This window comes from Centruroides sculpturatus, unplaced genomic scaffold (assembly GCF_000671375.1).
Source record: "Centruroides sculpturatus isolate CEXI.00-Female unplaced genomic scaffold, Cexi_2.0 scaffold380, whole genome shotgun sequence".
NCBI lineage: Eukaryota > Metazoa > Arthropoda > Arachnida > Scorpiones > Buthidae > Centruroides > Centruroides sculpturatus.
In genome coordinates, this window is record NW_019384570.1 from 346,307 (window position 1) to 372,738 (window position 26,432).

Consider the following 26,432-nt stretch of genomic DNA (forward strand, 5'->3'; position numbering starts at 1 on the left):
GGAGTATACCGTTGCATCCTATCGTTTGAAGATAATTATTCATTTTGATATTCTTTCTATCGAGTTGATCCTTGACGTAAGTTGCAGGATCAATTGTTAATATAATTTTTCCACTTATATATTAAACTGTTTTAATGTTTACGGGTCGAAAATTTTACAGAGTAGAGTGAAGACCTGCTTCGATCTTATCGGGGTTCCGATATAGCAGAAAAACAGCATTATTAAATGTATTTTATTTTTTAAATAATAAAATTTGACAAAAGTAAAGATTTTCTTACACAAGAAATGCGATAAAAGAAGTAGTTTTTGAAGCCCAGGTAATTGTGAGGTCCCACTAGGACTCGGTGATTGGGTTGGATCAATTTCTATGGGTGGTCTAAGCTTTTCACGTATATAAGTTACTATACGCAATTCAATTTTGCAGCTTTTAAATGTTTTCTATCGTTCTAGAAGCATTACTCTATAAAAGAATCGCAAAATATTTATCGTAAAATTTAAAAGTTTTTACACTAAACTCTCGTGGAACTCATTATGGAAGCGTCCGTAATTTCGTAAACGACACGAGATCTTCAACGTATACAATGCATTTCGTTGTCAGTTTGGCACGTGGCCGCGAGAATTTGCACTGAATGAGAGCCAACCCCTCTCTTCCTAGAATTATACGTCATACTATTTCATACTTCGGATGGTTTCGTTTGATAAATGCAGTTTTTCTTCGCCTACATCTCCGTTGATAAATAAAGATTGGCGTGTTTTTCGATCGGCGTAAATAGCAACTTCGAAAGACGGATGACTTAAAAAATTTCCCTACAACATTTACATAAAAAAAAAAAATTGGCAACAATTCTACTCATTTGACAGTAAAAACACCATAAATTAAAATAGTTTTTGCTAAGAAAAATATTAATTTTTAAAGAATTTCACTAAATTCGGCTACGTCACATTATTTAATGGCATTTAACTTTTTAAAATTATCTTAAAATATGATCTACAAAAACTACGTTAATAACTTTCCTATTAATTACAAAAAAGATTAATTCGGTAAATTTAATTGACATTTATAATTTNTTTTTAAAGAATTTCACTAAATTCGGCTACGTCACATTATTTAATGGCATTTAACTTTTTAAAATTATCTTAAAATATGATCTACAAAAACTACGTTAATAACTTTCCTATTAATTACAAAAAAGATTAATTCGGTAAATTTAATTGACATTTATAATTTATTGAAAACTGCGACCCAATTTAAATAAAATAATGATTAAAAATTACGACCCGGTATTGTGACGATGTCGCAATAATTGTATGATTATTCCTTAATTATTAATGTATCAGTTATGACAATTTACTTCTTTTTTCTTCAGATTTTCGTCCGCGGATAATAATTTCTTTTTTGAGGGAGAAAAACACTGTAGAAACATTCCCATTGTCTTACAATGTAGGCATTATTTATAAATATGGGAATAACGGTTATATCGTAAGACTGTAGAGATGGGCATAGGCTCTATAGTATATTATACAACTATAGTCTCTATACTTCTATAATATAATCATTATTTCTATATTTATAGTGATTAAAAGGCAATTTGATACCGATCAAAGGTAGTTTTGAATTATAGGAAACGATGACAGACAGAAAACAAAAAATATTACGCCGTCTAGACAGTTTCGAAGAAATATGATATTAGAAATTTCCTATCCATATTAAGGATAATTCCCTATAAATTTTAGGGAATTATCCTTAAGGTTCAATTTGCTACGACTTCACACTGATTCTAATATTGATAAATTCGTAAATATTAAAGTTTGCGTTAGTGAACTTTACATCAATCTTATCATAAAACAACGCATTAAATTCGTTATTATAATAGAATTGGTTTAAAATTTAACTTTATTCGCATCTCGTTATTTATTAATTAATAAATTTGCATTCCGAATAGATATTTTTTATTTTATTTTGAAAGTTGTAAAACTTCATCCTGTTTACATTTTTTGAAAAATTTGATTAATCATAGGAAGGGTTTTTTTGTTTTTTGTTATTCGTGTGTCATCCAAATTTCCTCTTCTCACGTATTTGCAGCTGTATTTTATTAAAACGATCTGTGGCAGTGAGAAACAATTTTGTGTATGTCATCCCGTGTGGTTGTTTGAGGCATATTTCGGAATTTTAAATATTTTTCTGCGTCTAGAGATTGTAAAAATTATTTCTTACTTATTTTTATATACAAATCTTGTTCGTAAACGAGATATTTATGATTTATAATAGCTACATTTGTTACACTATAATTAGAATAAAATTCCAGAAGATTTATGTAATTTTACTTTTATTTATACAAAGAATTATTTCCATAGTTACTAATTTAAATATTTTAAACAACGGATTTAATAGTAGAAAGAGAGAGGATGTTAATTTTCTATGTTCTATTTTCGGATATAGAATTTTTAGACATCCTTTAGATCCATTCGTATTTATTAGAAATCTTTATAAAACGTCTATTAATTAGTTTCACTATCTCGTAGTTCTATATATCGATTATAAAAATAAAAATTTAATTAATTTTTAAACAATGTAAGTTCCTAATATGCAGGTTGATCTACACGTAATTTAATTGCCTATCTATTATTGTATAAATATGCTTGAAATAACTTATCTTTATGTATTAATTCTAAGATTTAACACTCGATAGTAAGCCTACGTCAATATTTGTGAATTAATTCCCGATTTTTATAAATACACTGCTAATTTTATTATTACGGCCAATAAAAAGGCGATTCCTTCGCTTAAATGAAGTGTTTTCGCAACTTTGTTACCACAATTCTTAACAAAAAAGTAAGTAAATTGTTACAAATTCAAGTAGGCTAATGACAATACAGTCCTGCCAAGCACCAATTCCATACGAATAAGAGAATAAAATGACTGATACACTAATTATTCTACATGTTAATAATAATAATAATGTATAAATTATTTTAGATAATAGCGCTGTATATTCTGTAACTTATTGTATAAATATTAAAAATTGCAAATAACGTTTTAATAAAGAAAATAATATAAACATGTCGGGAGGTTAAAATGCGAATACGTGTCGATGAGAAATAAAACTTTTTAAGTTTAATAACAAAATTTAAATGTAATTATTTGCTTTTTTGCCCTGTTTTATAATTAATCTTCTTAATAACAAGTTTAAAACTAGCTATTAAGAAGATTAAAATTTTAATATTTTCAATAGTTTTGTTTAATTTAAAATATCTACATTTTTTTAAATACAGTTTATTAGTTTTTTCCTTAAATATAGGTTTTTCTTATGCAACATCTGTCAAGGACACCAGACAGTCTCCTGGACAGAAAAAAACAGAAAAAAATATGAACTAATCACTGCTTAATAGCACATTTTTAAAATTTATTTTACATTTACTTAATCATTTATATTTTATTTTAGAAGTTACCTTAATATTTGATGGTAATTATGTTTTCGCAATAAGATTGCTCTATCCGTAATTTAAATTTTAAAAAATTAATATTCTAAGCAGAACATTATAAATTTAAGCTACATTTTAATATAAAATTGATCATTTTTAAAATTATTACTTAAGAATCTCGTACGTAACATTATTTGCATTTTTGTACTTTTCTAGTTCGAAGGCTGCAGTAAAGCATTTTCACGTCTGGAAAATTTAAAGATACATCTGAGATCTCACACGGGAGAAAGACCCTACGTATGTCAATACACGGGATGCTGCAAGGCTTTCAGCAATTCGTCCGATCGAGCGAAACACCAAAGAACCCATCAGGACACCGTACGTTCTCCTTTTATTATATGATCTTGGTTATCGATAACGGAAATACTGGAGAATACCAAACAAAACAGAAAATTATACAAATTTCTTGATTATCATATTATTGATGTTATTGAATTCGACCCGTTCTAACCTTCTCTACATGGTTTGTTTTGTTTGTTTTACAGAAACCATACGCTTGTCAAGTTCCTGGTTGTTCGAAACGTTACACAGATCCCAGTTCTTTGAGAAAACACGTTAAAAACCACTCTGCAAAAAATGATCCTGCTAAAAAAAAGGTTATATTCTTACTTTTTTAATAAAAATGTTTCTCTTAAAGTTCGTCACACCGTCTTAAAACCGTAAGAGACAAAATTATAAAGTTATAAAACTACATTTTACCGATACTAAACATCTGTGATTTACAATTAAATTATCAAATAATCGAGCAAAATCAGACAATAAAAGTATAAAAAGTCGGATCAAATATACAAGAGCGACACAAAAGTCAGCTAAACAGTGTAAAATCTAAATTACTCTCTTGTTTAATTACTTCGCAAGTTATTCAAAATGAGATCAATGCACAAATTACACGACATTTCTCCAAAAGAATCAAATAAGGAATACGTAATTCATAACTTCTAATGCCATAGGTTAAACATGATTTCAGATTTCAGTTTATCATTTAGAGATATTTCCAGGAAATTTATATAATTTTCGCAGATAAGATATCAAAACTCTAGAAATAGGAGAATGTTTACTTTAATTTAGATATTTTTAGTGGGTATAATGATGAAATGCTTAGAAATATTTTTGCGTATGGAATGTAAACTCTGGAATTTTAATCCGTTAGAAAAAAACCTACAAGATTCCTTTCTCGTATTAAGCAATGTCAATTCGCGGAGTTAAACATTTCTAGAAATTTTAACAGATTGTGGCATTTTGTGATAATTTAACAACGTGGAAACTCATCGAATAATTAGAATTTTAAGAATTAAGGGACGAATACTTGCCTACTTATAATTTCTAAATTATAAATATAATGTAGTTTTAATTTTATTAAAATATTTATAATTGATTTGTTGAAATGGAAATAGGAACGTTTCTTAATTAATAAAAATTAGTAATTGTACGATAAGATGATGCAATTTACGAATTAGATTCTATATTATGAATCACAAACATTCAAAATTCTACACAGTAGTATATACAGATGCGATATTTAGATGATAATAATCGATGTCAAACTTCGTGCTTCGAATGTGCTGTAATTTGATGTAAATATGAACAATTATTAGTTTGCATTTTTTACATTTTTAACCATTTTTTCTATAATGTAATGTAATCAAACTGTAGAAGAATAGTCAGAAATTAAACTATAGAATTATTCATTTTATCTTTTTCTTTTAGAAAGTTGGATAAATGAATTTTTCTCGAGCAATTTCTGAGACGATAATTAGTACAGATTGGTCAGCGTTATAGTTTAAGCACCCCTCGTCCACATTTAGTACATAGACAATATGCTAAATAAATTTGAATTTTAGTTTAGCATGTTAACTTAATACTGAAAAAATTTTTAATTTATTTATATTAATCATCAAAAATTGGATATTTTCGTCATACGTAACGTGGTAATTTTAATTTCTGTACCAGGATTAGTTTGAAAAGTTGATCTTACGGTAAAATAACTTATTTTATGCCACGAAAAATATTGTATAAAACTAACGATTTAATTAGGAATTAAATATTAAATCCATTAAATAATACAAAACGTGTACAAAATTTATGACTATTATTTTTAAGTGTACAATGGATCACGTATTTCGGCCCAGTCCACGTTACATATAGGCTATATTATATAAATAATTATTATATATTTATGTATATATATTTTTTAATTAGTTAAGAAGCGGGATAACAGATATCGATGCAGAGCTGCTAAATGAATGTCTGATCATTCAGCCGATAGTTCCTATCTCTCAAACTGAAAACCCGCCCATAAATAACACGAGCCTTCCCGATATACATCATCATCCCAAATGTTTGACAAGTCACCAAGCAGGTAGGAGTTTTAGCATTTATTTTAATTAAGGCATGCTTTAAATACTCGCTTTATTATAATCTATTTGAACATAAGCCTACATTCTTCATTTTGTTTGGAATAAGATCGGTATTAATCTTTCTAGTAACTGTAAATTCATGATGATTCTTGCTATTTGTATTTATATTAAATCGCTGAAGGAACGTTTTACAGTAGTAAATTTCTTCGATGGTCTAAATCCTTTATCACACATGTTTGAAGTTTAAACGCATTATACTGTAAATATGACCACGCATTGCAAGAAAATGAAGTTCTGTTTAGTCCGCATTTATCAGTGAAAATTCGGCAATCACTTTTGGCTCTTCTGGCTTTATACGCAATTCAGCCGATGCAGAATTAGAAATTTCCTCATCGCCGCGATACTCATATTTTCTCCTCCCGTCGATTGCAATAAAACTTAACTTCCAGCATCTTTAGCTAGTGGTTCTGCTTTATGACGAATTAGTGGCCCATTAACAGGCTCGTTAACAGCTCATTTTTCACGAACATTACTAAGCCAAACATTCAAAGTTAACTCGACTTCACTACCTTCTCTTGACAATCGTGATCTCATTTTTTTTTTACATTTCAATATTTATCCTGCTTTCCAAAATCCTGCGTAAAATCTGGCTGTAAAAACTTAACTGTGCAGCAACATTTATTTCATTGACTGATATTTGATAACTTGTTCTAAAAGTTTGTTTTTCGAAGACAAAGCTTTGCCTTCTTGTTTGCTTCTTTCACTAAGAGGTACAGAACAGTAGTGTATTTTAATTGAATAATAGGGAAGTTTACAATCTTCAACAGTAGCAAACAATTAGCATATGAATTGAAATTTAAACTGCATTACTGTAATATATAGTGTCGAGTGCAAGGTTAAAAACGAACGTTTAACATATTAAGAATAAACGTCTTATATGATTGAATGACTTAATTTAAATCAATTGTGCTAACGTTTTTATCGCAACGACGTGGCCGGAACCGTCATTACTGTTTTGTCGTTTGGTGATGCTAGACTGTTAATCATCCAAATAAAATCAAACCTATTTTCAATAATATAACGATAATTACAAACAAATTTCTGATTACAAAAAACGAAAATTTTGTAATGTTTCATTTATTTATTGATTCAGATAATATTAGACGACTGGTCATATCCGCAAATACAATAAGCTAGAGGTAGCGTATAGGCCTATTCTGGAGGTCTAAACACTACTCTATAGGTCTAAAGTAAATATTTGAAATATAGTTCTATATTTTTAGAGTCGTACAAGAGAATAGCTTTATTTTTCATTTCCAATGTAATGATATAACTTTTAAGATTTTATTTAGGCTACTCTGACGTTATTCTCGGTATAATGTTTGACTGTTTAGCTTCTCACTGACTTCTACCATTGTTTCATTTGTACACTATTCACTAAAATAGTAGCCTACACGTTAATAGTGCATATATTTTAATTATTTGCAAATTTGCCGAATGATTGTTTATTTAACATTAGCATTTAGGGTTTTCGTCAATCCAGAAAAAAAATTATCTGTCTAATGCACAGAAACTATTATTAATTACATGTATATTATGTCTGGTTTTCGATTACAATATTTTAATATTTTATATATGTATATATATTTTTATCAGTTAATCCCACGACAAGCCACACATCAAATTTGGAAAGAAGGTCCGAGTTTGACAGGTAAAGAGCTTTTTGCATTTTATAATCTTCTAAATAGTCGTATAACTCAATATTTTAATTTTTATTATAATAAAATACAGGTTTCTTCTACATTAATATGCTTATACAAGTTTTCTTAACAGTTATAAACGTATTCTCGTCGATTAATACCATAAAGATTTGACATAAATTCATTACGTTTAACTATACTCTATTTTTAATTACAGGAGCGACACTATTTATCACACAAATTTTACGAGTAGAATTCCAGTTCTTCCACCCATAAGAAATTCTATGAAGCAAGAATTAGCGGGTCCAAAGTCAGTTAATTTATATTCATACCGCGAATCAGGTAAATATATACACTATATACAAATGCATGCCGGTGATTATGAAAATGATACAAATAATATATTTTTCGTTTGGAGATATTTTGACTTTTGACAGTGTAAAAAATTTTAAAAGGGGTCTCTTAATATTACCTCGACTATTCGGCCTACTTCTACTTATTCTAATTAATAAAGGTGAACTCCTATGTTTAGTACAAGTGCCCTATTATTACAGTAGAACCTCGAAAACTCGGCCTAATGTGGACCGAAGGGTGGCCGAGTTTGTGAAAATGCCGGGTTATCGGGAATGGGGTTAAAAAAGGATAAGTATGCGTTTTTCCTCAGAAAATACTGTACTGTACTTGTATGTATTGTTTACTTGAGAATATAACAGAGAATAAACTGCCCAAATACCCTTAAACAAAGGAAAAGCACGTCCTTTATGAAGGCATACAGCCTTTACTACATGAAAATGAAAATTAATGAATACACTGTGTACAGTAATTTATCTGATAAGACAGACCTCAGAAAAATACTTTATGAGAGCTTTTATACTTTTATAAAGCTGTCTATAATGAAAATTAATTAACTAAGGATTTTTTTGCCTTGCCAGGGTGTGGCCGAGTTATCCGGAGTGCCGGGTTATCGAGAGCCGAGTTTTCGAGGTTCTACTGTATAATTATTTCGACAAAATAAATGAATTTGGAAAAACTAAAACAATTATCTACTGCATTTAATAATATATCGACTATGTTTATGTTTAGTCAATTAAATTAATCGGCATGTAAAAACGGTGGATGAAACATTAATGGTGATATTGGTGTGTTAAAAATAAATCTTTTTTATTTGAAAAACTGTACTTTAAAAGAATTCGACTGTGGAGGATAATAATACAATTTTACAATAATTTTTATATAAAATTAATTATTAGACTACATAAGATCATACAAATATCATAAATTGGAAGGAGTGGGGAGGAGGATTTGGAAAAAACCAAACATTTCGTTTAATATTCCAAAATGGAGAAGATTGTAATAAAATTTGGCACGGCAGCTTGTGTATAAGGGACATTAATGCTAGTAAATTTTGGTGGTGAAAGGTCGAGGGGGTGGAGTGATAGAAGAGGTCACGTGTCATACCGCGAGTGGGATAGGACTTAATGAAAATGTTATGTTATTAGCATTTACAATGTTTTATGAAATTGGTTACTACCCTCAAAATTAAGCTTTTTTCTATTCGATAATAATTAAAAATATACAAAGTTTTCATATATTTTGTTATGAAAACAAAATATAATAAAATCTCATAACAGATGGCGCCACATACATTTTTATTTATTATATTGTACTAACAGCCTGGAAAGTTACGCTACTGGTTGCTGGATTTTTTTAATTGTTTAGACTGTATTTAATTAAAGCTAATTTCTACGATAAACTACGAAACTTTGATTCTTATTATAAATGTTACAAAATATTTTTTCTCTTACAGATTCCACTGGTTTAATGAATAATTCTGTTAAAGATTCTAGGAAAATATCTAGCAATTTTCCATCCGTTTTCAAACAAGATCCGGATGATTTCCAAGGAAATGTTACTTTACCATCACTGGATGACATGACAACAAGCTTTACTTCGTTTGATTCTCTTTCTCATTTTGGAGGGTAAGATTTTCGTAATTATTTCTTTAAATGTTATAATGCTTTTAGCAAGAAAGATACAGAAAATCGAAAGATTTCGAGTAATGCGATAATCCTGTTTAACCACATTAATTACATTATTAATTTATATTATTATCATTTAATGACATTATCTGTGCCAAAAATTTAGAATCATTTTTATTGTTTTGTCTGTTTTTTTCTCTTATTTGCCCTACTTAAATTGGAATTTCGAAACTTTAATAAAACGTTATTATATAAATTAATCCATATTTGATAGAATATTTGGAAATCTTAAATTCTATTATTTTATCAACAAGCTGTAAACTAATATAAATAGTCAAGGTTTTCTTTTCTCGTGGTTTGAAACAAATGGTTAACATTAACGTCCAAAATATCGGCTTGTAAATTAAATTATAATAAAATTCCTCAAATTGGCCACCTCCTTCTAAATTGGAATCTTTTATAAATAAGAGTCCAATTTAAAGGGAATAATTTTAATATATATTGTAAAGGCCGATAAATTATAATATTTAAAACGTAATTTAGGTTTTCGTGTGGCAAAGAAAGCGTAATAATGTCTTAGATTGGATTAAGAATATTTGTCATTAATACATAATTAATTATTTGTCCGCTTGCTTCCAAAAAGAATCAGTATTGAAGGGCGACAAGTCACGTCACTCATTGCCTTTAGGCGAACTTTAAGTCTGTACGTTCTCGTAATCCGGCACCCTCTGTACAGTACAAGAAATAGCCGGATTAGTAAAAGTTTAGTGTAGTTAATTACATTTTGAAAACCAGAAAATAGTGTTTCCTTTTTATTGTTATAAAAATATATTTTTTGAAATAAAATAATATTACTATTATTTTAAACGAAAAAATAATTCATATTTTTCTTGTAGGATTTCCTGAAAAGCTGAAATGTAGCGAATTTTTTCGAAAGAGTTAGTGCATTTTATAGCACCAGAGTTCCGAGTGAAAATAGTTTACATTAATGAATTTGTCTCTAGGCTCCGTAATAATTAAAATCAAAATATATAAGAAAATATAAAATGCCTTATCGAGACAATTTTATAATCGGCACGGAAGAAAACTGTGACATTTTACTTTATTATTTTTAAGAAAACGGACGTAATATTCATCTTCACAAAGCATCGGATACGGTAAATTGTAGGCAATTGCAACGTGCCACGGCTCCAACAAAAAAACGGAACGGTAAAATTTATCTTTTTCTATATATTCTTCATTTAAATCAGTTTATAAAATAGGGATCAAACCGTAAATTATATAATTCTATCGCTTGATGAATTTTTAAGATTTATTTTTATAGTATGAAACTATTTGAATGGATTATCGGACGAATAATTAAAACATAATCCGAATAAACTGTCGAATTTGTAATTGTAATTGCGTCAGAATACACTTAAAATATGATCTTTAGTCCCCGTAATCGGTCTACAATGGACCCTCTAATGTCGTTTACAAAGAAGAAATATATTTCGACGCACAAAAACAAAGATGTAAATATTCTATTTTGCATTTATAATGAAATCTTTTTTCATATCGAGAAAATAGATAGCGATAAATATGGATTGTTCGTTGACAAAACGAGGCAGCTTTATCTGTAATATTTTCGTAAAAATGATTAAAAATTTTATTAAATGCTAAGTATGATTTTTTGAATAATTAATGTATAATTACCACGTTTTTTCGACGCAATATATGTAATATTTAACAAAAATGCTAGCACCAGAGTTGTAATAATGTCTTAGATTGGATTAAGAATATTTGTCATTAATACATAATTAATTATTTGTCCGCTTGCTTCCAAAAAGAATCAGTATTGAAGGGCGACAAGTCACGTCACTCAATTGACTCGATTTAGCGCTACTATTTGTTCGTCTCTGAAATTGCCACTAAATCGAGTGTGGAGTTAAACAACGTATTGTATATCAGTAGCGAGATTAACACGCAAGTTCCAGTTTGAAAGTGGAGTACATTTAATAATTAGCAGATGCCAAAGGGATATTTTACATTTAGGGAGAAGATTCGCTCGCGAGTATTCATTGGCGCTTTATAGGATGACGCTATTCAGAAGGACTGTATAAAGTAAGTAACAATCAGATAATACAGTAATACCAATACATTACTTTATTATTATTAATTTTATTTAAAAATTTAATATTTCGAATAATCAGGAACTGATATATTGCATTAATAAGGTATCGGGGACTAGTAATATAGATAGATTGGAAAAACAATATTAGATACTCTTGTTACTTAAATAAATATAACTATTTGTTCATTAAATTAAGTTTCGAATGTCGACGTCCATTCTTGTAGTAATATCCACACAATAATACCTTTAAATATTGAGAAGCTTTTATGAATGCTTAAATATCTTCAGTGACGTAACACAAATATTGAAAAGCATCAATATTTAAGTACAGATATTTCAAAGATAGAAGAAATAAAAGTTAATTAAAATTTTTTGAGAAACATTTAAGATTTTATACAGTTATTTGGATATATTCAGAAAAATTTCGTAGATTTTTTCAAATTGAATTTTCTGACTTGAATCAAACTTTCTAAATCTTGAATAAATGAAGCAAAAATTTCTCACCGTACATTACAGAAAGACTTTTCATGGAAAATTTTAATAGTTATCACTATTAAATTATGAAAACTATTAAAGCTGAAATGGAATATAAATTGAATAACTTAAATTGATATTTCCGAACTAATTACTTCAATTCGTATGATAAAATAAGATCAATGACGACAGAACGAAAATTTGATGTCAGGAAAAACAAGTCGATCAATCTTAATAATGGAAGATGTTGGCTTTTTTGAATGATATCTATTTTCTTGAATATTTCGCTTTTCTGGGCATTCATTTATCTCTATTTAGCTGAGAAGAATCGCATAATATGGTTAATAAAATAAAATGTGGCACGCAACAAAATGAATTGTAATGTATAAGTTGCATACTAAATGTAATAGTTTTCACTGGGAGATTTCACGCTTGACTCATTATTCATTTTAATTATTAAAAATTATTTTTTTTTACTTACACAGTTATATAAAGAATTGATAATTTAGCCCCAAAATGAATATTTCTACTCCTCAAATTTTTTCTATAAATACCTCTTATATTTTTAAATAATTAATTTTCTTAGAATATGCTTAAATGTTAAAACGCTCTTTTAAAAATTTATTGTTCAAATATTTTAAAAACAATTTAATTAAATATGTAATTAATTAGAAATATTCGTAAGCCATTATAAATTTGTTTCATAAATTTTATATTACAAACTAATGAATATTTTAAAATAAATGATATATTTAAAAAATGCGAGTATAAAGAAGTCAAAACTAAATGTTTAATTGAAAACTCGATATTCGTTATTAAATTCCATTTTAAAATACGGGGTGGCTCAGAAGTCAGTTAACTGCGCTTTGGTTTTCCTGCCTCAGGTACAGTACACTAGTAAACTATTTTTTGGGCCATACCCAAATTTAAATAATGACATAATATGTCTGATAACAATGTCTATTATAAAAAATTTTTCCGTGGCAGCGAGAACAATTTTTATACAACAATATCAAACATATTAGTAACAATATTGTTTAATACAAGATAAACAGTTACTATTTTTAATTATGTAGGCCTGTACGTTTATTTAATAGCAGTTCATTAAGATATTTTAACGTTTATTTTTAAAATATTGAAATATTTTAATGATTTCAATAAAACTCCGAGAGAAACGGAACGTCACATATTCACAAGTGTACTCGGAACACAAAATTCATTTACTTTATTTATTTCTTATACATTAAACTACAGGCAAAGTCAGTCGCACGGGATAAAAATTGTGTCTACTATTAAGAATTAGCGAACAAACTTGCCAAACCCAGGGATAATTGTATTTATCAAACAATTTAAAACATTTTCAGTATCTAACTATTAATCTTTTTAATGATAACTCGACAATACACGTCGAGTTGAACTTTGCTCTTTTTTATTTTCTTTTCTTTTTTGATAGATAAAAGGAAGTAATCATTCATCACTTTAATTCACCTTAAACCATTTATTTAAGAATTTCACATTTAATTTCTATTTTTCTAACAAAAGATTGGCTACAAATTTTGAAAAACGTGCTTTTAGTTAAGCACGTTTCTGATTTATGTCATTTCATTTTGTAGTAATGAGGTTTCAAATAAAAATTTTAAATAATTTGGATAAATATGTATATCACATTATATATAGTGTACCACATTAAAGAGTGAATGACACGTATTTCGAGTATGTTTAGGCATGCTTGAAATGTATATCACATAAACATTGATAAATATATATAAAGAATTTTTCACGTAAAAAACTTGAAATACGAAAGAATCGATCCAAGTATTTTTAGTTTAAACAAATAAATGACATCTATGAGAATATTTCTTATACCTACAAATAACTTTCATTTTCTTTTTGTTTTTAAATTTCCTTCAACGACGAAAAAGTATTTTTAAGATAAAAAGAAAAAAAAATTCTAAAGGTTATTAACGGAGGAAATTACTGTAATTATCTCTTTTTTTTCGGCACGAAAAAGTTTATCGTTTCGGGTGACTGGAATTGGCAAAGGATAGATATTTCCGACGATAAAAGGAAAACAAAAAGGGCTAAACATCCTCGAAATTATGACGAAAAGTTTCCTTAGTAGATACTTCACAGACTAGAAGTAGGTCTTATTTTACATTCATTTTTAGTTAGTCATAAAATATTTAATCCAATATAAATATTATCAATATAAAAAAATGACACGAAATTTTATTTAAATTATTTTGATGCACCGAAAGTACAGACGATTCGTTTGTAGTATGAAAACTTTATACGTTACTATATTTATTAAAGAACGACCGTAGTTTATCATTAAGACGGAAAATTATTTAAATTTCAATTAAATCGAAAGCCGGACTTAAAACTCAGAAATAATGCGAAAAAACTTGGAACGTGTCACTTCTAGAGAAACACAATAATACATTGGGCTTTGTCTTTTATACAGTCGACCCCCTATAACACTGTTGATTTTTCCACTTTATATGAATTTCATATGACTCGTACAACATGGAATTCATATAAAACGGAAAAATCAACAGTGTTATAAGGGGGTCGACTGTATTTAATCTTAGTCAACGAATGGTTCGATGTAAGATCCTCCATCCACGTTACGGATATAGCCGAATTCGTGGCGAAAGAAGCTCCTACAAAAAAGAAAGTGTTTTAAAAAGTTAATCCCGTTGGTACATATCCTTAATTAATCGAATAATCGATTATTTAACACCAGAAAACTGTCCGTTCCGCCACGATTACGAGCCGATCTACAACGAGATCGGCACTAACGAGATCGTGTCTCGTCTCATATTTTTGAGCCGAATTTCGTACGCTATACGGTGGTAATTTACCGATTTATCGAGCTATTTAATTAAATAATCGATCGAATCGATCGAAAGCTTAAGTTATCGTCCAAGTAAAAATAAATAAACGAAATCTGGTAAGAATAGAGCGAGTACTCGCCGAAAACGCGGCAATTTCTAATAATCATAAACGGATTTCTATCCGTTAACAACCGCCAAATTCGAGACGAAATTATATTACAATAATTTAAATGCGGTATTATTACGATTTATTTAAATAATTTAAGAATAAATATTCGTATAATTTCGAAATCCGCGTCGATGTCGGAATAAACATTCGATTAGTTACCATAACAACAGAGGTAATAATATTTAAAGATAAAAGTGGATTAAAGTGACCGGTTTTATAATAATCCGTCTTATTTTTTAGATACAAATAATAATTGATCTTCTCAATTCATTAACTCGATCAAATAATAGAAAAAGGAAATTTCTGGAAACTGCGCAATAAGAAACCGGCGGTTGTCACGACAACCGGGAAAACATCGTCTGCTTTCTCCCGGTAGAGAATTTTCAATTATTCGCCTTCGGAATGTCCATAAATAATTCATAAAGGTATGTATTTAAGTATATTTGTATATTTTACTCGATAAATGTAGAATTTCGGTCACGGAAGAGAATCTTTTATTTTATTATTTATACGTTAAAGAATGGCTGACATTTAATATAAAAATTTACAACTTATTAATATATTATGTTTATCAATCGATGGTTCGTTATTTCATTTCGTTAATATTGTTCTATGCTGTAATATAATAATACAGTAGAGCCTCGATTATCCGAGCCCCGATTAACCGACACCTCGGTTAACCGACCGTCCTAGTCGGCAAATTTCAAATGTCCGCTAGTGATATGGCGNAAAGGTGAACTCCTATGTTTAGTACAAGTGCCCTATTATTATAATTATTTCGACAAAATAAATGAATTTGGAAAAACTAAAACAATTATCTACTGCATTTAATAATATATCGACTATGTTTATGTTTAGTCAATTAAATTAATCGGCATGTAAAAACGGTGGATGAAACATTAATGGTGATATTGGTGTGTTAAAAATAAATCTTTTTTATTTGAAAAACTGTACTTTAAAAGAATTCGACTGTGGAGGATAATAATACAATTTTACAATAATTTTTATATAAAATTAATTATTAGACTACATAAGATCATACAAATATCATAAATTGGAAGGAGTGGGGAGGAGGATTTGGAAAAAACCAAACATTTCGTTTAATATTCCAAAATGGAGAAGATTGAAATAAAATTTGGCACGGCAGCTTGTGTATAAGGGACATTAATGCTAGTAAATTTTGGTGGTGAAAGGTCGAGGGGGTGGAGTGATAGAAGAGGTCACGTGTCATACCGCGAGTGGGATAGGACTTAATGAAAATGTTATGTTATTAGCATTTACAATGTTTTATGAAATTGGTTACTACCCTCAAAATTAAGCTTTTTTCTATTCGATAATAATTAAAAATATACAAAGTTTTCATATATTTGTTATGAAAACAAAATATAATAACAAAATCTCATAACAGATGGCGCCACGTACATTTTTTTTTATTATATTGTACTAAAAACAAAAGTTATTTTCTAACAGCCTGGAAAGTTACGCTACTGGTTGCTGGATTTTTTTAATTGTTTAGACTGTATTTAATTAAAGCTAATTTCTACGATAGCCCACCAGTGCCCGAGTGGTCTTCGTACCCTAAACACTGGAAGTTCGGTCGTGGGTTCGCGCCGCGATCGGACAGGCTGGCTGCTTGGAGTTTTCCGGGTTTTCTCCTTGCCAATAACGACTAAATAGGAGGCCAGTTCCCCATAAAAGTCCTCCCGGAAGGCATTAGTTCCCCTCGCGTAACATCGCGCCCCAGAGAAGGCAACGGGAAACCACTCTGGGTACTAACTTTCCCCAGTAACGCCTTGGCGTAGTGACTAACTACTTACTAATCTGTGCCGGGTGTGGCCGAGGTCGGGAAAACCTGATATGGCACTATGAGATGAGAATTTCTACGATAAACTACGAAACTTTGATTCTTATTATAAATGTTACAAAATATTTTTTCTCTTACAGATTCCACTGGTTTAATGAATAATTCTGTTAAAGATTCTAGGAAAATATCTAGCAATTTTCCATCCGTTTTCAAACAAGATCCGGACGATTTCCAAGGAAATGTTACTTTACCATCACTGGATGACATGACAACAAGCTTTACTTCGTTTGATTCTCTTTCTCATTTTGGAGGGTAAGATTTTCGTAATTATTTCTTTAAATGTTATAATGCTTTTAGCAAGAAAGATACAGAAAATCGAAAGATTTCGAGTAATGCGATAATCCTGTTTAACCACATTAATTACATTATTAATTTATATTATTATCATTTAATGACATTATCTGTGCCAAAAATTTAGAATCATTTTTATTGTTTTGTCTGTTTTTTTCTCTTATTTGCCCTACTTAAATTGGAATTTCGAAACTTTAATAAAACGTTATTATATAAATTAATCCATATTTGATGGAATATTTGGAAATCTTAAATTCTATTATTTTATCAACAAGCTGTAAACTAATATAAATAGTCAAGGTTTTCTTTTCTCGTGGTTTGAAACAAATGGTTAACATTAACGTCCAAAATATCGGCTTGTGAATTAAATTATAATAAAATCCCTCAAATTGGCCACCTCCTTCTAAATTGGAATCTTTTATAAATAAGAGTCCAATTTAAAGGGAATAATTTTAATATATATTGTAAAGGCCGATAAATTATAATATTTAAAATGTAATTTAGGTTTTCGTGTGGCAAAGAAAGCGTAATAATGTCTTAGATTGGATTAAGAATATTTGTCATTAATACATAATTAATTATTTGTCCGCTTGCTTCCAAAAAGAATCAGTATTGAAGGGCGACAAGTCACGTCACTCATTGCCTTTAGGCGAACTTTAAGTCTGTACGTTCTCGTAATCCGGCACCGTCTGTACAGTACAAGAAATAGCCGGATTAGTAAAAGTTTAGTGTAGTTAATTACATTTTGAAAACCAGAAAATAGTGTTTCCTTTTTATTGTTATAAAAATATATTTTTTGAAATAAAATAATATTACTATTATTTTAAACGAAAAAATAATTCATATTTTTCTTGTAGGATTTCCTGAAAAGCTGAAATGTAGCGAATTTTTTCGAAAGAGTTAGTGCATTTTATAGCACCAGAGTTCCGAGTGAAAATAGTTTACATTAATGAATTTGTCTCTAGGCTCCGTAATAATTAAAATCAAAATATATAAGAAAATATAAAATGCCTTATCGAGACAATTTTATAATCGGCACGGAAGAAAACTGTGACATTTTACTTTATTATTTTTAAGAAAACGGACGTAATATTCATCTTCACAAAGCATCGGATACGGTAAATTGTAGGCAATTGCAACGTGCCACGGCTCCAACAAAAAAACGGAACGGTAAAATTTATCTTTTTCTATATATTCTTCATTTAAATCAGTTTATAAAATAGGGATCAAACCGTAAATTATATAATTCTATCGCTTGATGAATTTTTAAGATTTATTTTTATAGTATGAAACTATTTGAATGGATTATCGGACGAATAATTAAAACATAATCCGAATAAACTGTCGAATTTGTAATTGTAATTGCGTCAGAATACACTTAAAATATGATCTTTAGTCCCCGTAATCGGTCTACAATGGACCCTCTAATGTCATTTACAAAGAAGAAATATATTTCGACGCACAAAAACAAAGATGTAAATATTCTATTTTGCATTTATAATGAAATCTTTTTTCATATCGAGAAAATAGATAGCGATAAATATGGATTGTTCGTTGACAAAACGAGGCAGCTTTATCTGTAATATTTTCGTAAAAATGATTAAAAATTTTATTAAATGCTAAGTATGATTTTTTGAATAATTAATGTATAATTACCACGTTTTTTCGACGCAATATATGTAATATTTAACAAAAATGCTAGCACCAGAGTTGTAATAATGTCTTAGATTGGATTAAGAATATTTGTCACTAGCTGTTACCCGCGACTTCGTCAGCGGAGGTTTTGCAAGCAAACCCCATTTACATCCAATATTTCAATAACCATAGTAATTGTTATATAACACCTACCGCTGAAGAGAATTGCCGAAAATCAAACGAACTATTTTCAATTTGATNAACACTGTTGATAATTCCGTTTTATATGAATTCCGTGTTGTACGAGTCACTTAGATTTTACAAATACGTGAGCCGTTCACAGCCCGGCACACGTATTTGTAAAATATAAGTGATTCGTACAACATGGAATTCATATAAAATGGAATTATCAACAGTGTTATAGGGGGGTCGACTGTACTATATTTCCATCAATTTATCCCGCAGAAGCGATCCAAGAATCTCTATACTTTGTGCAAATACTTTCCGGTCAGGCAATGCGAATGATTGTAAATACTTTGTGCAAATACTTTCCGGTCAGGCAATGCGAATGATTGTAAAATTGGTGTCGATGAAGATACAGAGCTGGTGGGAATGACGCGCGTTACATTTATAAAATCTATCCGTTGTCTTAGCTGTGTCGATTTCTTAGCCGATAAGGATGCCTAGACCGTGCACCCGACCTCCGATTGTGTTCTAGCGGTGGGCCCACAAAAGTAGGAGGGCCTACGGTCGGCTTCTGGCAGTACGGCCGTGTTACCCGCACGACACTATAATTACTTGGACTACCAATCGGACACACGCGGCATCCCTCGAGCGTGGCGAAGGTGATGCGGAATCGTTCCTCGCCCTTGCCGGGCTACCGGCGGATGCAAAATTCCATTCTTGGTCTCCCTCGAAACTCCTACCACTAATCAATTTTTACCAGTTGTTCCGTTTGGAGTGACGGCATCATTTAGTATTTAGTGACGAGGTTCGCTTCTGCCTGGGAAGAAATAACATGGCGTTGGTGATTGTGGGTGAGACGATTCGATCGGGTCGTAGTAGTGGAAAGGCACGCGAAGGGTTTTACTGTCTGGAAACCAATTCCTACGATCGCGTTGCGCTTTAATAGCGTAGCGTTACGTCGAAGACATTCTGTAATTGTATTACCTTTGCTGGCACATCTTCCGGGGATAAGTTAAACTGAAATTTCGATTTTTATTTCAAATATTATCGGCAAAACCTTAGAACGGGAAGCGTAGACTACTTCGTTTCTTCTACGTTGTATGGTTCTCGGATTTCTTTCGTTACTTTAATTTCGAGTATGTGTATTGTGTCATCAACTCCCTTAATTAAGTTGACTGTTACGAAGTCCTCGAAATTGAAATAAAGTTTAATTAGTTCTGCTGCGTGCCTTTTAAAATTTTGAATCTAGAACAAACGGCATCGTTACAATGCCGGGCTGCAATTGTCAATCATATTGTAATTTAAATAATAAATTTATCGTTCTATGTAGCGAGGTAAAAATTTTGAATTTAATTTGTATGACTTCCGGTCGATTAGAAATTTATATATAGTTAAGTTTAAAAGCCTGAGGCCCCGATTTCCGTTCTCGAGATTATAAATTCCCACTGTCGTCCGTTTTCGTTAGTCTACAATTTAAACATTGCAAAATTATTGTTCGTATTTTTAAAAAAAATCTTTTAAAATCACGATGCGGATGGAGCGAAGGAACGATAATATATTTTCTTTCCAACAAAAATAACGAGAAGACAAGTCTTTAGGAGGCGAGACGAGATTAAAATCAAGGTATTCGAGTGTGGATGTGAAATTTCCGTAAATTTTACAACTTCCATACAGTTGAATATTTCCATGGCATTTTCTATTGTGAACAAACATATATATATATATATATTATTCGAGAGATAATAATGTAAGGATGTACAGTACTTCGCTAAAGCTTTAGTATAACAAACCTTGAAATTTTAAAAATGATACTCCTATTGACAAACTGATTTACTGAGAGTGTTGATGCACAAACTTGGTTAATATACTCAGCACTTCGTAGTTTTATCTCAAAGTACATTTGGCGATAACAGCTTTACCATTAATTTAAAACTTTACACGAAACAGCGACAACAACAACATTTAGTTGTAAATTTAAATGTAAATCTCTCCTTCAAAGAGAACTTAGACCCAGAAAAACTGATTTAAGCATTGTCTACCGATTAGTATTTCTTATAATACGGTGTACAAAACGCGCGTAGTGCAATTTAGTATCTAACCATAAATTATTCTTTCGGCACTCCAAAATCGGGTTTTTGTTTTAAACTGTGGCAAAAAAGTTTGCCATCAATTACAGTTGCAGTATTTCTATGCCGAAATAGAAAGCCTAGGAAGGTTAGTAAAATGAAACACTACTTAGGAATTTCTTAGTTCGGTATTGAACGTAACATCTTCATTATAATTTTCAAAGTTTTATTTCGAAATTTAGGTTAAGTGTTTATTAAAAATTATAAGACCACGTGCCTTTTGTAAACAAGATTTCTTTTCTATGAAAAAAAAATACTTGTACAAAACTCAATTTGCAAAAAACAGTTGCGAGTTTTAATACTTTAATCGAAATACAAAAGCATGGAAATTTGCCATTCTAGCAAATTATATTTCGAAATGCATTTAGTATTCCTCCCCCTCTTCTTCACCTCCTTCCAGAGAATCCATTCCCACTTCTTCGTAATCTTTCTCCAGAGCAGCCAGATCTTCTCTGGCTTCCGAAAATTCGCCTTCTTCCATACCTTCTCCCACGTACCAATGAACAAAGGCACGCTTGGCATACATGAGATCAAATTTGTGGTCCAATCTAGCCCAAGCTTCTGCAATAGCAGTAGTGTTGGAGAGCATGCAAACAGCTCTAGGAACTTTTGCCAAGTCACCTCCAGGAACAGTGGTTGGAGGCTGATAATTTATTCCAACCTGTCGAATAAGAAAAAGGACTTGACTATGAAAAATGTGAATTTAATTACAATAACTTCGTTTTTAACAAAAATATTAGTTTTAATAATAATATAGTTTTAAAGTTTATTTTTACAGCTTTAGGACAAGTTTAAGGCTTGCCTGTTTAATAGAATCTGTTTAATAGAATAGTTTAATAGAAAATCTGATCAGCAATATAGCCCATAAGTGATAGGATTTATTATACACGGCACTAAAATTTCACATCACTTATGGACTATTGATGATCAGATTTTCTATTAAAGACAGTAAAAACAAAAGAGAACAAAAAAACCAGATTTTTACTCAAATTTAGATAATTAGATTAGTAGTCAGGTATCGAACAGGTTCTATTCAATTATTCAAATAATCTGTTGATGTGAAATACATGCATTAGGAAATTTAAAGAAACAATAAAGCTAACCATTTGGACACATACCAAACTTATATGTAGGATTTAGCTTGATAGTCAAATGATGAAAAATAAATTTAATGTTTAAAAAACTTCTCATAAGTTTAAAATGGCTAGCTTATACAATAAATTTCAACTGAAATTCTTCAATATAAAAAAAATTAATAGTTGAGAATACCTTTGGATTATGGTCATTTGTCTTGATCTTATCGAAAGACCTATATGGAATGATAACTAAATCTTCTTAAAAAGGATTTTAGTTAAGTCACTTATTATTGTTGGACATAATTTGAAATGAAAAAACTAACACTGCTCAATCTGCATCTTTATGATAAATATACTGTATAGTAAAATAGTATTCATTTAAAGTCCTTGAAAGTTCTAACTTAGATCTGTTCATTTCTTAATCCTTTAGGAAGATGTAGTCTTAGTTGTTTGTATCCAACAGTCATATATGACTGTTTATTTCTACTATAAGGGTCACTTTAAAAAAATAGGAAACATAGTATAGTTAAAAGAATCTTAAAAATTGTCTAATAGTTACTTTTTATCCCAAACTTTTAGTAGATGCATTAGCTACACTTAACATTCTAGAATACCATTTAAGTACATGAAATTAAAGGCATCCAGTGGAAGATAAAAGCGTTTTTACAAAATCAACTCTCTATATAGAGTTTTATTCCAGATTTAAAAAGTATTAAGGTTGTTAAGATCGTTGCCAAGCATTATCTCTCTCTCAAAAAAATCGATTTAAAGTTAGTAAATTCATAATTTTACTATAATCAGTGTGCTTCCACCAATGAATAAGCAGGAAAACTGTTTATATTGTAAGAACATTCTACTATATAGTAGAATAATGAAGAATTAATATCTTTTGTACAATGACAATAACACTAAAATCCATCACTAGACGAATCGTCTAGTGATGGAGGGGAAGTTTGTTGCTATTAATTCTAGATCATTAAAGTAATTATTAAAGCTCACCTTGAAACCCGTAGGGCACCAGTCTACAAACTGGATTGATCTTTTGGTTTTAATGGCAGCAATGGCTGCATTTACATCCTTAGGAACAACGTCTCCTCTGTAAAGCATACAACACGCCATGTATTTGCCGTGGCGAGGATCACATTTAACCATTTGATTTGCGGGCTCGAAACAAGCATTGGTAATTTCTGCAACCGTCAATTGTTCGTGGTAGGCCTTTTCGGCAGAGATAACGGGAGCGTAGGTAACTAAAGGAAAGTGGATTCTGCAAAAATAAAATCCATCAGTAAAATAATATATATTTGAAAATATTTCCACAAAACGCTTAAATTATACCTGGGATACGGTACTAAATTAGTCTGGAACTCTGTCAAATCAACGTTCAACGCCCCATCAAAACGGAGAGACGCGGTTATGGAAGACACTATCTGACTAATAAGTCTGTTCAGATTAGTGTACGAAGGTCTTTCTATGTCCAAGTTGCGTCGACATATATCGTAAATTGCTTCGTTATCAACCATGAAGGCACAGTCAGAATGTTCTAACGTAGTGTGAGTCGTTAAGATGGAGTTATACGGTTCAACTACCGCAGTGGATACCTAAATTATAAGAATGTTTTACCACAACCAGTTTTTTTTTTTTTTTTTGTTTGAGTAAGACTTTAGAAACATACCTGAGGTGCGGGGTAAATAGAAAATTCTAGCTTAGACTTCTTTCCGTAATCCACAGATAGCCTTTCCATCAATAAGGAGGTGAAACCGGAACCGGTGCCTCCTCCGAAGCTGTGGAAAATTAAGAAACCTTGCAATCCCGTGCATTGGTCGGCTAATTTACGAATGCGATCCAACACGAGATCCACAATTTCCTTTCCGATAGTGTAATGTCCTCTGGCGTAGTTATTCGCGGCATCCTCTTTTCCGGTAATCAGTTGTTCCGGATGATAAAGTTGACGATAGGTTCCCGTTCTCACCTCGTCTAAAAGTAAAAAATTCGGACTCTTAAAATTCGGGCTTTGGCGGCGGGGAAAAAAATCGTTAGATTACTTACCGACAACCGTAGGTTCCAAGTCGACAAAAACGGCTCTGGGAACGTGTTTTCCGGCTCCGGTTTCGCTAAAAAACGTATTAAAGGAATCGTCTCCACCGCCCATAGTTTTATCACTGGGCATCTGTCCGTCCGGTTGAATGCCATGTTCCAGGCAGTAAAGTTCCCAACAGGCATTACCAATCTGGACTCCGGCTTGACCGATATGAACACTTATACATTCACGCTGTATCGAAAAATTAAAAAATACGTTTTGTTCCCATTCCTTATTTTTATTCAGAAATTTTGCATGGGGTGTTCGGTATGTTTTATGCCACTCGGAATCAGAATTATGCAAATTACGTAGATTAAATTTCTTGTTTATATATAATATATAAACAAGAAATTTATATGCCGTATATTATGTATATATAAATTTCTTTAAAAAAAAAATGCTTATATATATAAGCATGTACTGTACAGAGGAGGATAAAAATTTGAATCGAGACACGGATCGACTTTAAGATGGAAATTTGGAACAGATGTTTATATTAGAGTTTAAACAGTTAAGTGGAAATAAAAAATAAGAGTGTATTCGGACGGGTGAAGTTAGAGTATCGGACGTCTGCGCAATTATTTTAATTATAAAAAGACGCAAATTTGAATAATTCTTCGAAGTGGATATTGGATAACGATTTAACGTCGAGAATGGCGACGGACGGGAGGAATGGGTTAAATGTTACGACAGACGACGGTTAATTAAACAATCCGGCCGCGGAGAAGAGTTTTACCTTCCGCACGCGCCGTAAAGTTATTAGAATTAGGGGGTGGCCACTTCCGGGAAGTAGAAGAATTTACCAATAGCGTTTAAAGAGTTAGACGTTAATTTCTCCAGATAAATTTATTTTATCGTCGCGAGATAAATAACTCGTGGCGGTGCGGAGACGTCGTACTTTCGACAGTCCCCGGCCGATAGGCTACCTCAGTTAATTAAGGCGGAGTTTTTCCCGGAAAATCCGACATTTAGTCGTTGTGTGAAAATGTGTAAGTAATTAAAATACGACCCGACCCCTTTACAAAGAAAGATTTTGTAAAGTTTTACTAATATCAGATTATAGTAGCGCGGAAAAAAGAAAAATGCCGAGTGTCCCGAGAGACGAGGACGGGCGATCTTTACTGGTAGCGTCGGTCGTTCCGGGTTACCGCAGAGTTAGAACAATAGCGTTTCTATAAGCGGGGACCGGGATCAAACGTCCAACGTCGAGGGAGAGAGGATAAGGTAATTTTTTGGAGACGTTTTTCGTCGTAAGTAGAGGCGGGGTCTTTGTTCGGACGGAAGCGAATACGTGGCAGGAAATAAGAGTGGGGCGAAAAGGGAGAGTCAATTAACGACAAAAGACGCAGAAGGGGGGCCACGACCCAGCGGCCTTAGAGAAAAAAAGAGCCGTGGGGAGGAAAAGGGGAAAAACGACCTCCGACGGAACCGGAAGAGGAAAAGGGAAGAAATATTGGGAGGTTTAACAGAAAAATAAAAAGGACCGCCGACGATCCGGAAACGGCCGGGCCGTACGGAATGCGGCCGACGGTCCAAATATGGTAAAGCCGGTCGTCCGCATCGGGGTGACTCATCGGACCGGGAGCCGGGCGGCCGGCCACCGCCTTCTTTGGCTAATTAACGGTGGAAGGGCGGACGGCGCGGCGTTAAAGTTAAGCGGACGAAAAAGCTATCCGAAGCCGGAGTAAAGGAAGGACTCACCATTTTCACCAGGGTTAAGAAGGGCGTAGACGACAAACAACAAAAAGCTCGTGGCTACAACCAAGCGACGATTCTTTCCACGAACGACGAGTGAAGCGGTGGCTCTCCCGCGCCCCTTATAAAGGTCGGCCGCCGTCTCGCTCATTGGCTGCGCCGGATGACGCGTCGTCCCGCCATCCTGGGTTCTGCGCACCCGCCTCCGCCCGCCGCGTCCGTTGTATTGCGACACGTCGGAGGGTGACGCATCCCCTCTTCGGGGAAATCCGCGGTCGACGGACTAAAACCCCTCCGGATTACGGACCGAGACGAATAATCCGCGGCTAATTTTTAAAGACCTGCGCGGAGGATAACACTTGGTTGTTTA

At 31.6% G+C, this 26,432-nt stretch overlaps 2 protein-coding genes and 1 long non-coding RNA gene across 4 annotated transcripts in view; 2 read left to right on the forward strand and 1 right to left on the reverse strand.

Annotated features, from left to right (window-relative positions):
* Window positions 1-10,622, forward strand: part of LOC111624155 (zinc finger protein GLIS3-like) — a 37,772-nt gene extending 27,150 nt beyond the window's left edge. For both annotated transcript variants that reach the window (XM_023366952.1, XM_023366953.1), the window contains exons 4-10: window positions 3,640-3,801; window positions 3,969-4,079; window positions 5,683-5,842; window positions 7,497-7,551; window positions 7,758-7,882; window positions 9,348-9,519; window positions 10,416-10,622. In XM_023366952.1, coding sequence (XP_023222720.1) covers window positions 3,640-3,801; window positions 3,969-4,079; window positions 5,683-5,842; window positions 7,497-7,551; window positions 7,758-7,882; window positions 9,348-9,519; window positions 10,416-10,425 — 795 coding nt within the window. In that variant the 3' untranslated portion in view covers window positions 10,426-10,622. The remainder of the gene's footprint in view (window positions 1-3,639; window positions 3,802-3,968; window positions 4,080-5,682; window positions 5,843-7,496; window positions 7,552-7,757; window positions 7,883-9,347; window positions 9,520-10,415) is intronic.
* Window positions 10,623-17,059: 6,437 nt separating this feature from the next.
* LOC111624163 lies at window positions 17,060-18,828 on the forward strand. The gene is made up of 3 exons (XR_002756527.1): window positions 17,060-17,228; window positions 18,125-18,437; window positions 18,553-18,828. It is a non-coding gene; the product is annotated as an uncharacterized LOC111624163 (long non-coding RNA).
* A 2,654-nt stretch (window positions 18,829-21,482) lies between these two features.
* LOC111624159 (tubulin alpha-1B chain-like) lies at window positions 21,483-26,208 on the reverse strand. Its single transcript, XM_023366962.1, has 6 exons — window positions 26,069-26,208; window positions 24,337-24,559; window positions 23,963-24,264; window positions 23,626-23,888; window positions 23,290-23,554; window positions 21,483-21,875 (listed from the first exon to the last, which is right to left on the reverse strand). The coding sequence occupies exons 1-6, from the start codon at window positions 26,069-26,071 to the stop codon at window positions 21,579-21,581; spliced, it is 1,353 nt and encodes a 450-aa protein (XP_023222730.1). The 5' UTR covers window positions 26,072-26,208; the 3' UTR covers window positions 21,483-21,578.
* Window positions 26,209-26,432: the final 224 nt, after the last annotated feature.